This window comes from Cervus canadensis, chromosome 14 (genome assembly GCF_019320065.1).
Source record: "Cervus canadensis isolate Bull #8, Minnesota chromosome 14, ASM1932006v1, whole genome shotgun sequence".
Taxonomy (NCBI): Eukaryota; Metazoa; Chordata; class Mammalia; order Artiodactyla; family Cervidae; genus Cervus; species Cervus canadensis.
In genome coordinates, this window is record NC_057399.1 from 10,469,976 (window position 1) to 10,484,872 (window position 14,897).

General features: G+C 39.5%; 1 protein-coding gene and 1 non-coding gene across 2 annotated transcripts; both read left to right on the plus strand.

Moving 5' to 3' along the window:
- Positions 1 to 1,527: 1,527 nt before the first annotated feature.
- Positions 1,528 to 1,660, plus strand: LOC122453465. Its single transcript, XR_006273083.1, has one exon. It is a non-coding gene; the product is annotated as a U11 spliceosomal RNA (small nuclear RNA).
- Positions 1,661 to 4,402: 2,742 nt separating this feature from the next.
- On the plus strand, positions 4,403 to 14,347 carry HEMGN (hemogen). Its single transcript, XM_043486910.1, has 4 exons — positions 4,403 to 4,584; positions 6,378 to 6,471; positions 10,816 to 11,837; positions 14,193 to 14,347. The coding sequence occupies exons 1-4, from the start codon at positions 4,506 to 4,508 to the stop codon at positions 14,297 to 14,299; spliced, it is 1,302 nt and encodes a 433-aa protein (XP_043342845.1). The 5' UTR covers positions 4,403 to 4,505; the 3' UTR covers positions 14,300 to 14,347.
- Positions 14,348 to 14,897: the final 550 nt, after the last annotated feature.

Here is a 14,897-nt window from a genome sequence, read left to right on the forward strand (position 1 = left end):
ATCATCTCCTGCAAGCCTATTCCTCCAGTCTTCCTCATCTGTTAATGGTAACTCCATGCTTCCGGTCGATCAGACCAAAACCCTTGTCTTTGTCTCTTCATCGCTCATTCCATATCCAGTTTGTAAGCTAGTCCAGAGTCTGACCACTTCTTCCCCACTCCCATTACAGTACAAGCCTTAGTCGTCTAGATTATGCACGATCCTTATAACTGGCGTCCCTGCTTCCACCTCCTCGCCCTGTCCCCATGGTCTGTTCTTTATACAGTAGACAGAATAAACCTTTAAAAATATGTCAGGGACTTCCCTGGTTAAAACTCCACGCTTCCACTGCAGGGGGCCTGGGTTCCGTGCCTGGTCAGGGAACTAAGATCCCACATGCCGTGGGGCACAGCCAAAAAAAAAAAAAAATTCAGATGGCGTCAGTCCTCTGTTCAGAACCATCCCATGACCATCCATCTCTCAGAGTAGAAATCCCTACAAGGAGCATAAGCTCCCTCTCAGGACCTACCTCCTGCCACTCCCTCACCTCGGGCCACTCACCAGTGCCTCTCTGCCCACAGGTCCTCCAAGAGGGCTGCCCAGCTGGCCCCTCAGTCTCCGCCAGTTCTGCTCAACTGTCACCTTGTTTAAAATAGCAACTACCAGCAGCTTTCCTCCCTCATTCCTTATCCTACCCTTATCCTGTCCTCATTCCTGTTCCCTGCTCACTGTTCTCCAAAGCTCTCATCACCATCTGATATTAACACACCTTTTTATTTATATGCATATTGTTGATTTCTTCCCATTAGCATGTAGGCTCTGCAAGGGCAGAGACTTATCTTTTAACTGCTCTGTCTTCAGCACATGGGTCAGGGCCAGTGAATGACAGTAGAAAGAGCTCTGGAACAAATGATGATGTTACTATAATTAAGTCACAGCAGCATCAGCCCCTCTGAGTGTGCACAGTCCTTGCACAGGCTGCACGCCCGTGAGGCTGACACGGCACACAGGAGTGAGGGCGTCTGTGGGGACAGCTCTGGGCCAAGCCTCCTCCTAGATTATACCTTGGAGATAGAAAGATGAATCGAGAGTGGTCTCCACCCTCAGAGAATTTGTGGCCTAGAGAGAGGTATCTTGTAGATGTGCACATAATTCTAGAAAGAGGCAGCATTTGTTGAAAATATTCAGTCTTTAATGCCTAACATTCTGTGATACATTCTGCTAACTACTCTAGACTTCCCTACAGAGGGAAAGGACAATGAACTATGGCTTGTGCACTTACTATGTGGCTATTTCTGTTCCAGACAAGTTCCTGCTTATCACACCAGAGACACCTTGCCTGACTTCCAATCTGTTTGCTCCACACTCCCTCCACCAGCTCCCTCCACCCAATATTGCTGCCTAATTTTACTGTTAACTTGAGACCCCACCTTCACATAGTCCCTCCACATTCTGCTTCTAGATATCAGAACATGAGGCAGGCAAGGGTGGAATCAGCCTGGGGAGGCTGGCTGCATCAGGGTGTAGAGGGTCTAAATGTTATTTCCCAAAAAGGGCTTCTGTCGTGAGTGGCACACGTAGGGCAGCTCGTTTGCTCTACGTGCGGAATCGACATCAAGAGATTTCGGAAGCATAATTTTTGCTAATGGGGCAGCTGGTGATCGTTGGTCCTGGCGCCCCCAAAAGAAAAAGAAAAAAAAAATGTTATTTCCCTCCAACAAAGATGTGCGTATCTCTATGGGCCTACAGTACACAGGACCCAGAGACAAACATCTGTTCATCTCTGCAGCCTGACAGCTTGCTCAGTACATGGCACAGAGGAGACATTCAGTAAAGTTTGCTGAATCACTGAACTGGGTCTTAGAAGCTTTAAGGATAACTCTATTTAAGAAGTAATTTTGCATCTTCTGTAAGGTACCCCAGAAATATTCTAAAAGCTTATCTTATTTCACTATCATAAGAAAGAAACTAATCAGTCAGAATTTAAACATCTCAAATAAGGCTACTAGTATTTAAAATGCCTGTTTAAATTATAAAACACTCTTATTCTATAATTTTCAAAGTTATTTTAACCTGTATTTGAGTTTTTAAAACCTTGTATCTGAAAATTTAAAAATTACCATGAGATAAATTACAAATCACTCTTTGCATTCCCTTCATGAAATAGGGACTTCCTGAAGCTATCTGAGTTTTTAGATAGAGATTTACTTATGAGAAAGTCTGCAGAACCGAGAAACTTAAAGCTAGAGCTTAGAATCTGGTCATTAAATTCCACATTCAGTTTTGGTGGTAAGTCCTGGAGTGCTTGTTATAGAATTCTCAGTGTGTTTAAAAAGCTTGCTTCAAGGCTCCAACTAATAAAAATAAAAGGAAAAAAAATTAATAAAAAAAAATAAAAAGCTTGCTTCTCTCATATGTTCACACCACACGTACATTTTCCTACCCAGGTGACAGCAAGCATTATAAGATGACCCACCTTATAATCAGTAAGATGTGCTGACAGCAATAAGTAGGAAAATTTAGGACAGGTGAATCCTTCCCCTCCTTGTTTCTCAGTTTCTCTGTATATAAAATAGGAGGAGGGACTAGATGGTTTAGGAAGGGATGCTAAAGCCTTATGAGTCTATGGATGTGGAGGGCATCTATTCACCTGATAAAGGTTTTCTCTTCATAAAGAATTTCCTTCAGATTTTCTCTGAGTTTCTTTAAAACATTTAAACTGTGACTTGACTTACCAAAATCTTGCCACTACATTTTTATTACTAATAACAGCAGCTAACACTTATTAAAGGGCTTCCCTGATTGCTCAGCAGGTAAAGAATACACCTGCAGTTCAGGAGACGCAGGAGACAGGGGTTTGATCGCTAGGTTGGGAAGATACCCTGGGGGAGAAAATGACAACCCACTCCAGTATTCTTGCCTGAAAAGTAAACATTTATGAAGCAGGCTAGATATTCTAGGCACCATGTATTCAATGTGCCAGGCACCTATAATATGCTTTATGTATGTTGTTTTTTTGTTTTTGTTTTAAATTTAATGAACACTTCCAGTTTTTATTTTTATGTATTTAGTTATTATTTTTGGTTGCCCTGGATCTTCACTGCTGCGTGCAGGCTTTCTCTAGTCGTGGTGAGCAGGAGCTGCTGTTTGTCGGGGCGCATGAGTGTCTCATCACCGTGGCTTCTCTTCTCGCAGCACAAGCTCTGGGTGTATGGGCTTCAGTAGTTGAGGCTGGTGGGCTCTAGAGCGCAGACTTAGCTGTCGCCCGCAGGCTTAGTTGCTCCTTGGTATGCGGAATCCTCCCGGATCAGGGATGGAACCCATGTCTTCTGCATTGGGTTCTGCACTGGGAGGGGATTCTTATCCGCTGGACCACCAGGGAAGGTCCAGGACATTGTTTGAGTCAATCATCCCAATAACCTCATGAGATGTGTACCAATATTGTCCCATATTGTAGGGAGTAGACTGGCTCCAAAACTAAGTTGCCTAAGGTAGCTGAATTAGGGAATGTGGCAACACTGGAATTCAAACACTCTTCAACCCAACATCTGACTCCCGACACGTTGTTAACCCTTCATCTCACAGACTCGGTGCCCGTATCAGGAGGTAGTCAGTGCTCCTTCCCTAGGAGAACAATCCTGGTGTTCTGTGACCCTTTGCCTTCACAAATGGGGTGACCAATTGAAGACAGGTGACTCCTTTGGTTTCACTTAATTTCTATGACATAACGTGCTGATACTTTCATTGAGAAGTGCTTTTTGACCTTCCCTGGGTTAATACAGAGGATTTAACTAGTTTGTCTTGAGTCACTTATGAATGATCTGGTGAGCAGAAGAGGGTTCAAGTTTGTTTTGAATTCCTATCTTTTTGAATTTATATCTTTTTGTCTATTATCTAAGTCTAACAGCAAGACTTTCCATTATTTTGCATACAATTAAGGTGAAAAAATGCCACATGCAGGAAAACATTGCAAGATTAATTTTACATCTTTATAATTTTCACATTCATTATATTCACTTTCACAAGAACTATGTGAGGTGGGCAAGTCAGGAATTAATTCATCTGCTTTGCAAATGAAGAAAGAGAATCACAAAAAGGGCAAGTGATTTGTTCAAGGATATCGAGCTGGTTAGGTGCTAGACTTCATGTCGTTCCTATGCTATGCCACCTCTGTATGTGAAAAGGAACATCAGACTTGAGCACTTCTTAGCGTGCAGAGGCAAACGGCTGCCATGCCAGGGGCTGGGGTGTCCTAGCCCGTGGCTGCAGGGCTGCCTGTGTAGCTAGCCACTGTGCTGGAGGCGAGGACATAGCATCAGCCGTGACCCTGCTCACACCCGTGCAGGATGATAAAGAAAGTAGAAGTAGCCAGCAGCTGTGGTCCAACTAGATAAAACTTTAAGGCGGGAGGTCAGTGACAAGTGAACTCATCTATGTGTGTGTTTTTTAACTGTTAGTTACTTTTGACATTTTAAAAAAGGCCTCTTGTGGAAGTCAGACCAAAAGCAGGAAGATACTGCAGCAAGATGGATTTGGGAAAGGACCAATCTCTCTCAAAGCTCCATCAGACACCTGTTCCTCGTCAAGAAGAGACCCAGGTTCCAGGTAATGAAAGAAACCTTAAGAGACAGTGGCTGTTGGGAAGGACTGGGCTATGATTATTTTCCTCTTTGTATGGGTCTGGCAAAAAAGGGGCATCATTGGGTGGGTACATTCATGTATTAGAAAGGAAGAATAGGGACTGTATAACTTTCTGAGCTGACTTCTAGCACTAAGATTCTAGTAAACAGGAGAAACATGAGGAAATAATAAATAAATAATTATATATATATATGATAATGAAAATACCCAATAATGGATGGTGTGGTAAAACAAGTACAACCATACATGTAACAGAAATATAGTGTAACTTTTGGAAAGGTATCTGGCAATAAGTAGCAAGAACTATGAGAGTGTTTATTCTGTTGACTGACTAATGTTAGTCTTTGTATATATGCTAAAGCAGCATTTTGGCTGCTTTTGCAGAACCCTAGGCCTTGAGACAGTGATTTAAAAATTTTTATGCCATGGATCCCTTTGGCTTTCTGCTGAAGCTCTAGACACCTTCTTAGGCTAAATTTTTTAAATACATAGAGTTAAATACATATGATTACAAAGGAAGCAGTTACATTAAGAAAATTATCAAAATAAAAAACTGTGATATAATAATATATGTGCTTATTTACAGGTGCACATAATAATAAGATCCAGTGGTGGATCTCATCTCAAATAAATGATATTCTAAGGTATCTGTAATAACTGTGATGTGATATGGAAAAAAAAATCCATAATTTCTTTTTGTGACAAAGTCATATTCTGCTAAAACCACTGTGGCTTGTTACCTACATTCATAATTGAAGGAAGTGGGCATTTAGATTGGTAAAAATAAAGGTATAATTTTCCCCCCTCCAAGTTCACCATTAAGGACTGCTGTTCTGAAATCAAAAGGTGTCATGGTCCATGAGGTGTGTTCGCTTTGGGAGGTCCCAGTGCAAATTTGAAATCATTCCCCTGGCTCTAAGAAGTTCGACATCAAAGACCCATTAACTTTTCACAGTCTTGGATGGCAACAGAACTGTTGTTGATAGTAACTTTAATATTCCAAAGAAACTTGGAGAAACATCCAAAGGAAAAAAATACAAAAGAAAAAAAAACTCTGTGTGTGAAATGCTTATGATAGTTGATCTACAGTGGCAAAAACAAAATAAAACAAACAAACTGGCAACAACCTAAATGTTCAGTATAAGAGGAAAGAGTGGATAAATGAGAATACATCAACTTGATTAAATATCATGTAGTCACTAAAGTTACAATTATGAGGACTAGATGATGGAATTTATTTCTGATGGTTAATAAATGGTAAAACTGTGGTATGCAATCATTGCAACTTTAATATAGGGACTAGATGAATACATGGAAAATCCCTTGGACAGAGGAGCCTGGCGGGCTACAGTCCATGGGGTCGCAAGAGTTGGACATGACTTAGCGACTAAACCACCACCAGATGAATACAAGGAATGAAATGAAAAGCAGGTTATAATGTTAAGGATGGCAGAACATGGCTGGTTTTTTTTCTTTACTTTTATGTTTGTACAATATGCACACTATTTTGAAGAAATTAGTAGCACATTTATATACAAATACTGACCTTCTCATTTAAAAAATGTTGACTGAATGTTTGCTCCCAGGCATTCTTCAGGAGGCACAAGGATAAATAAGAGATAGTCCTTGTCCTCAAAAGGGTAGGAGAACAGCTTAGACACTCAGTAAGGGGATTCTATCATTTTGCTATAGGACTCTTTTGCTGTTAATGCCATAATTCATCACTATCTCTCATAACTTTCATTTTGATCCTACAGAAGTCATTGGAACTTGGAGCTTGCGAAACAGAGAGCAACTCAGAAAAAGAAAAGCTGAAGCACAAGAAAAGCAAACGTCACAATGGCAAATTCGGTATAGTGTCACTGCAAGGGAGAAGGGACTGATATTTACTTAGCATATGTTACTTGTTAAGAGGTGCTGAGAACTTTTATACACTATAGATCATCTTTCCAACAATCCCACAAATCGGGAGCTGTTACCCATATTCATCTTCCACCCCCCCAAAAAGAAAGAAACCAAGTCTCTGAAGGTTAAATCTCTTGCCTAAAGTCACACAGCTAGTAAAGTGATGGGAACAGAATCTTATTTCTGCTCTCTTTTACCAGGTGATCAAATTATGTGTATTGTAGAGAGGCCTGCTATTCAACCACTTTAGTAACATAACCATTGTTGTTGGGAGTGGGAGATACCATTGAGAAGACCCCCAAGCTTGTTCTCCAAGCTTTCTATTAGTAAAATTCGTCTTTAATGAGTGTAGTTAATTCTTCATGGAGTAAACCAAAGCACTGTCTGTAAGTGAGTGATGGAAGAGCCTGAGCATTCCTGTGTCCAAAGTCAACTGTATGGACTCTCAGGGAGGGAAGACGTGGGCATGACTATAGAGCAGGCCGCATCTAACGGCCCCATTTAGAATATAACTATGAAGACAGAGGTATTGCGTGCTTGGAGGTAGACAAGGCGAACCCAGAGAGCCCCAGTACGACATCCATCTGAGCCAGGGTTTCTCAACGCCGGTGTCACTGATGCTGTGGGTAGGAGAATCACTGGCCTCTAGAAACCCATGGAACTTTCCCTCCTCGGTTATGACAAGCAAAAATGCCTCCAGACATTGTTAGATGCCTCATGCGGTGGGGGGAGAGGAGGTAAAATTGCTCCCAGTTGAGTGCCATTGATCTAAGTGCTCTTCTTCTTAAAAAAAAAAAAACAAACTTTTTTTTTTGGTTGTGCTGATTCTTCGTTGCCGCCTGTGGGCTTTCTGTAGATGCAGGGGCCACTCTTCACTGCGCGGCTCGGGCTTCTCATTGAGGTGATCTCTCCTGTTACAGAGCACGGGCTCTGAGGGCACAGGCTTCAGCAGTTTCAGCATATGGGCTCAGTAGTTGTGGCTCATGGGCTCAGTTGCTCCTCTGTATATGGAGTCTTTTCCGACCAAGGATTGAGCCCATGTCCCCTGTATTGGCAGCTGGATTTTTATCCAGTATCACCAGGGAAGTCTCCTTACAAAATTTTGATTAAGATTTAGCTCTGCATTTCTTCATTTTTGGAAAAATGTGTCCTTCAGTGGCAAAAATAACATAGGTATACATTTTTCTATGCATCATTTTTGAAAAAGCATACAATGCAGGTGTTTTAAGTTCCTATTCTCACCGTGGACAGAATATTGTCTGTTCTGTGATGACATGTGCTTCTATAACACCAGTTAGCTCACATGTAATTGGTAAATAGGAGAGTGGTGTCAGTTTCAGTGGGAGTTGTGTTAGTTTGTAATTTTTCCACGTCAAAAGAAGCCAGAATAGTGGGAATAGAATTAAAAACTTCAGGAGGAAAGGAAGAAGCCTTCAGCTTGGCTGCTGTGTAGACAGGACTCTTTTCAGCCTGCATCCGGGCTCCTTCTGCAGAGAAGGACATCACCAGCTCTGCAGAAGTTGCCACATGTAGCAGGTTGCACTTCCTCCTGTGCTCAGCGGCAGCCCTGCTGGCTCAGAGCATCATCCTTATTTGCATGATCTCAGCACTGAAAGCCTGCATTCACACTGGTGCTTTTGTGCATTTTTACCATCCCTGAGGCAGCCTCCCCGCAGAAAAAGCTGCCTGTCTGGACTCTCCCAGTTATCTCCCCTGTACCAACTATTGTTTATCCTGGTGTTATAAAGTTGCATAACTTTATAACATTTGCCCCATATTGTTTTTTTCCCCATAAGCACTGTCACTTTTAGTGCATGATTTTGCAGAAAGTGAGGTTTTTCAGGAATGGATATATGTTCTAGCGGAAGCTTCTGTACTCAGGTCCTCTGACAGGTGACTCTGTTGAAGAATACCCGGTAGCTCCCTGAATTCCATACTCACCAAGCAACCTTCTGGTCATTACTGGTTTCTCAAGTACTTGCTCCAGAGAAAGTGCATTTTCACTTTGCTTTTCTCACAGTTCATTTAAAAGTTGGCCTTTAGGTTTATGTATCAGTCCCCTTGAGCTGGTTGCTGAGCCCCGACTGGAGAAATGGATGAGGCTGGTTTCAGTATGTTCTTAGAATTGGGTTTCTGTGCTCGTTGGGTGGGGAGGGTCCAAGCCTGAAGACATCACCGGAGTAGGTGGAACCTTGGTGAGCCTCTTGGTAGCGGGCTGGCCTTGCTGTTGTGATGCATTTCCAGACTGCTGAGGGCTGTACTCACTACAGTGAAACCTCATTTCCAGAGAGAAAGGACAGAGTGCAATGGTTAAGAGCCCGGTGGCTGAAGTCAGATGACTTGATGTGAAGACTAGCTCCCTCACGTCCCAGCCATTTCACCTTGGGCAAGTTACTCAGAAAACTGTGCTTCAGTTTTCTCATCTGCAAAATGGAGCTTATAATAGTATCTGCCTCGTAAGTTTATGTGAAGATTACATGAGATAACAGAATAAGTAAATTACTTAAAACAGTGCCTGACATGGAAGAAGCACCATATGTATACATATATATATACACACATATATGGTATATTCTGTATTAATATGAGTACAGATTTCTATTTGGGCAATTCATCCATGTAAGTTATTCCATGCTCTTACAACAACTACATGAGGCTGGGCAGATATTATTTACTCCATTTTACCTGTGAAGAAACTGAGGCTTAGAGAGTTTGACTTGCCCATGATCACACAGTTGATAATTAAGAGTACAGATTAAATTTTAGACCACACAGATATATTTGTATCTTTTTGAAACTCCTGGGAAGAACAGGAAATATTGTATTACTCAGACTCCCTCATATAGAGATCTACATAACAAATTATTTAGGATTTAATTTCTAGGATAATAAGTGGTTCCTGAAAAGTTCATATACATCAGTTTTTAAAAACGGTTTTTTTTCTTTTTTTTTTAAAAAGTTTTAAATTAAAAAAATTTTATACAGCATCTTTTAAAAATTTGATAATAAGGACTTTATAATTTATCTTGTTACCTTGGTTACTTGAAATTAAACTTCAAAATGCTGGGCTATCATTTTTACCTTCATATCATCATATTATTCCTACCTTCTATATTATTTTTAATATTTCTTTTAAACTATACTATTACAATACAAACCTTTTAAATATTGACTTCAAACTGGTTTTGGTGAGACAGAGTCTTAAAAAAATTAATTATGGGAATTTTCAGACACAACAAAAGTAGAATAGGGTACATTTTTTGAGTGTGCATGAACTGTGAGAACTTCAGAGGTGTAAAAAACACTGGTTTCATCTTGAAAGAATGTCCAGTTTACTAAAAGAATTTGGATTTCTCCATTAAGCATAATCCTCCTAATAAATTCTATAGGAGTGGTAAGCATGGAGAACCTTTCAGCCCTGTGGCCTGTTAGAGAAGGCTCCATGGGGCAGATAGCATGGAACAAGAGTTTCAATAAGTTTAGAAAGTGATGAAATGCTTAATTATAGTAACTCCCCCCCAACCCATCTGTATTAGCCTTCTGTATTTGGTTATATTTGCAATACCTAACAATTTGTCATTGGCTGCAGTTCTCATGCATATCTTTCCATCTTCTAGATCTTTATCAGTTCAAAGTAGGTGTAATATGACCACTCACACCTTTTCACCAAGCTGCTTTACCTCAAGAGCATGTTTTTGTAGATTTGGGCCCGGCTTATAGTACATCTCATCCGACTTGCGCTGCAGCCTCTTAGCCTGTTTTACACAAGGCAGTGTATGAAATGAGCGAGCCAGGCTCATCACCTGCAGGCTTCCCAGACGTGAAGCCCGGCTGTGCTGCAGACCTAGCAACACAATCATATCAGTTTTCCCCACCGGCACAGAGAAACGAATTCACACAGGCCAAACCCAAAGAGACTATTATGTAAAACAGAATGCCAGTCTGTTCATTTATAATATCAGTAATACATTTTCTATAACCAAAGTGTAAGTATACACTCTCAAACACACACACATACACCCCCACACCCACACCGCTCACTAAGAAGGTTCTTGTTGAACCAGTCATCGAAGACAAAAAAGTCCTAAGGGTCATTTCCTCTCCGGACAATTGAGAACATTTAGCATACTGCTTCTTCATTTTACATACAAGGAGATTGAGGCCTGGAGAGATTAAGTGGCTTGTTCAAAGTCACACGACAAGGCAGTGGGAGTCCTGGGACAGTTACTGCCAAACGTTTATTTGAATTCTGGAGTCCTGTTTTTGACAGTAATTCTGATTTCTCCATAGAGAGAAAAAACACAAGTGGCAACGAACAGGGAAAAGAAGTGAAAGAGGCAGAAAGAGACAACAAAACACAGAAATGAAGTTGGAGCTTCCGTCACAATTAGAAAAGGAAGTGATGGAGAAAGCGCCAACACCTGGAGAGACGGAAATCGAGCCACCTGGGCATGTGACCGAAGCTCTCCCTCCGGCAGTGTCCCCACAAAGAGTTGCGCCCGAGAAACATGTTTCTGAAGTAGGTCAAGAAAGTGTTACCCTTCAGGAAAATTCTTCTGAGTACCAAGCAACAGCAGTACAAAACCACTCTTCTGAAATATGCCAAGATACAGCTGAATCTGAAGACCTCTCTCCTAAAATGTGCCAAGAAATAGCTATATTTCAAGACCAGCCTTTCAAAATGTTCCGTGATGTGGCTCAGCCTGAAGACGTCTCTCCTGAAACATGCCAAGAAGCCATTGCAGCCAAAGTCCTTTCTTCTAAAACATCTGAAGATACAGCTGACCTAGAGGGATGCTCTCTTGAAACATACCAGAAAAGACCTGAGCCCGAGGAACCTGATTCTGAACCAGGTCAAGGAATAGTTGAGACTGAAAGCTTTGTTTCTAACACACAGCAAGAAATGGCTGAGCCTAAAGAGCTTTCTACGGAAACACACCAGGAAACAGTTGAACCGGAACACTTTTCTCGTAAAATATATGAAGAAATTGCTGGGTCTAAAGCCCCCTCTCATAAAACAGCCCAAGAAACATCTGTTCCTGAAAAATATCCCCCAGCGATGTACCAAGAAACACCTGGGTCTGAAGAATATTCACTTGAAATATACCAAGAAACCCCAGGACCTGAAGATGGTGCACCTGAAATATACCAAGAAACAGCTGGACCTGAAGACCTCTCTACTAAGACGTATAAAGACAAAGATGTTCCTAAAGAATGCTTTTCCAAACTGTACCAGGCAATAGGTGGAGCCCAAGACCAGGATCCTAAAGCACAGCAGGAAGATGCTAAGGATGTTTATACTTTTCCTCAAGGTATGGGTTTCTTATTGGGGTCAAGTTAGCGACACTGCCATTTCTTAACTGCTCCCTGTTCATAATCAGAGCACCAAATAGGCATCTCTCCCTTGGAGCACTGATTTATAGCCTTCTGTGACAATCCTGGGTTATCCCAGTTATCTCAACAGGGATCTTTGATGTCTTTGTCCAGTTTTAAGTGAAAAATGTTTATCATTCAACTGATATCCATTTGGTATATTTCCATGTAATTTAAAGAAAATAATTGAAACTATAAGTGTATATAGTGGGTACCTGTACATACTATGCATTTTGGGAAGCTTTAGTAGGTGAAGAAAAATGAACCCTATGTAGAGTCAATTATGTGCAAAATATTTTGGACAATTATTTATATTAACATAAAATCTTGGTGAATAAAGTTTTTTTTCCTAGAAAATTAACATTTCCTGGCAAACTAAAAGCAAATAAATTCATGGTACAAGGTACTGAGAAAGATACAAAGACATAAAATAGGGTCCTGATACTAGGGAACTCGTTGTTATAGGAGTTAACAGGCTTACCTTTCTATTTCAATATTTGTCCCTGAAAAGCATAGTATTTTAAAAACAATGTGATCTTTATTCAATTTTACTAGTCTCAGGGACATAACTGAGAGCCTTGGTTCTCCTTGTTCAGTAGTGTTCTCAGTGTAGAAAATGGGCTGAGCCGAGCAGTCTATCCCCAGGGAATTGTTTTCTAAAGACATTCCTTTGGTTGCTTATTTTCTCTTTCTCCTAACTTATGAGTGCAACAAAAACCTGGGCTTAAGTTGGGTTCCAAGCAATATAGGTTTTGAGGAAACACCTTTTTAAAATTACAGTAAAAGCAGACATATGAAACACCACCTGTATTGACCGGAGTCCCCTGCTGGAGACGCGGCTCTGATCAACACAGCACCAGATCCTCAGGGCTTTGTTCTAAACCCAGTGAGGTTAAGACAGGCAATTAATTAGTTATTTTATGCTTTTTTGGCAATTAATGCTTATCTTGTTTTTTCTTTGTCTTGCCGAACAAGTAGAAATGTCTTCCTTTATGCTGATTATAAAATTGCTATAGTGATAGTTATAAATGTTCATTATAATAAATTAAAGCAATATCTAAGTGACTATAAAGTGCCCTATGATACCACTTCCTATCTCTGATCCCCAATGTTAAGTTTTTGTTTTAACAAATGAGATGGTACAATACATTCTATTTTATAACCTGCTTTTTTTCACATGCCATATATATTGTGGCCATCCGAATGACATCTTTGTAACAGTCATCCAGTATTATGTTATATATACAGCAATTTATTCAACCAGTCCTTATAATGATGAACACGTTACTGCCAAGTTTTACTATTATAACAATGTTCAATGGACATCATGGGAAGTAATGGTTGTTTAACTAAAGTTTATATAGCACTTTCTATCTGCCAAACTATTAAACATTTTTTTGTGAATTACTTTATTCAATGTTAGAAACCTGAGTGGATAAATAATATGTCCGTATTTTATAGATAAGGAAACTAAGGCACTGGAAGCTTAAGTTGATCTGATTGCTTCCTTAGATAAATTCCTAGAAACTGAATTGCTGGGCCAAAGGGTACCAGCATTTAAAGTCTGGATACATTCAGTCAGACTAGCCCAAAAGTAGCAATTCACAGAATCCAAGAATTTATGTAAGTGCCTAGTCCCCATGCCCTTGCCAACACTGCACAGGATTATGTTTTAAAAATCTGCGCCTGTCTGCTAGGTTTTTAAAGACCAACCAACCTAATTGTTTTAATTTCCACTTTTTTTGATGACCTATGATACCAGGCTTGCTTTTATGATTATTATGAATTTAAGTTTTTCCTTTTGAGAATCACCTGTTTGAATACTTGCTCCATTTTATATTTTGGATATCTATCTTTTTGATTAAAAATCTCTTTAAATAATAGTTATTAAATCTTTGCCTACATATAAGTTGAGTCATAAACATTTTTATTCTTGTTGTTTGTGGTTTAACTTTGCTTATAGAGGTTTGGACATCTATATGACCAAAATTTTAATGTTAGTTTTTAGTTACTCAAACTTGTCATGATTTTAGTTTTTAATGATTCAAACCTGTCAGTCTTTTTTCTTTATGGCTTCTAGTCTGTGGTCTGCTTAGAAAATCTTTTAAAATCTTAAGATTAAAGAAATATTCTATTGTTTCTACAACATTTATTATATCTTAATATTGAAATCTTTAATTCATCTGAGATTTGTTTCTGTGCAAAGTGTGAGGTAGTTTTTTTTTCCAAATGGATAGCCAATTGTCCCAATACCATTAATTGAATCTACTTTCACATTTTTTTTTATTTTACAGAAATGAAGGAAAATCCCAAAGCAGAAGAACCAGAGATAACAGAAATTCCAAATGTGCTTCAAGAGAGTAACCCAGAAAATGACATCTATAGTTATGTTTTGTTTTAACAATGTTCAACCATCATAGTCATCCAACAAAATACACATCTTAGTACATCATATGTGTGATTTTCTCAAAATATGGTAGAAATCTCTATAATATTCATTAATATTTTAACAATATCCCCCCACCTATAGATATATAGTCTATAGACATATAGACTATATCTGAAAGAGAGTTAATGTTTTTTCTCAGGCTCTACCACCTAGACAATATTCTGCTAGTGTGTGTGCGCACATATGTGTATGTATGTGTAATCTGGGGAGAGGACAGTGGTGGGAACAGACTTAATAGCTTTACTCCCCTTAAGAATTAATCAAAGAAATGTTTGCTCTTGCTCAACCCCTCCTTTTTTCCATTTTTAAAGCTGAACAATTAAAATTTGGGGAAGTATATAGTTTTCTTGTAAACTTTGATCAATTATTAATGTAACAATAGGATCAAAATTGTATGCAGGCTTCAGTTGGCTTTTAGTAATTTAATAATTTTAACAATTCTTATCATTCTAGGACTTCTTTAAAGATATTTTCGAGTGATGTTTGCACTTGCATATTTGAATTTTGGTTTTCTATTTTTACTTTTAAAATATTGTAATTGTGCAAAATG

Excerpts from the sequence above, each read along its gene's own strand:
- HEMGN (XM_043486910.1), top strand. The coding sequence starts at position 4,506 with ATGGATTTGGGAAAGGACCAATCTCTCTCAAAGCTCCATCAGACACCT. Across the intron at positions 4,585-6,377 it reads AGAAGAGACCCAGGTTCCAG|AAGTCATTGGAACTTGGAGC; the intron begins GTAATGAAAGAA and ends TTGATCCTACAG. Across the intron at positions 6,472-10,815 it reads ACGTCACAATGGCAAATTCG|AGAGAAAAAACACAAGTGGC; the intron begins GTATAGTGTCAC and ends ATTTCTCCATAG.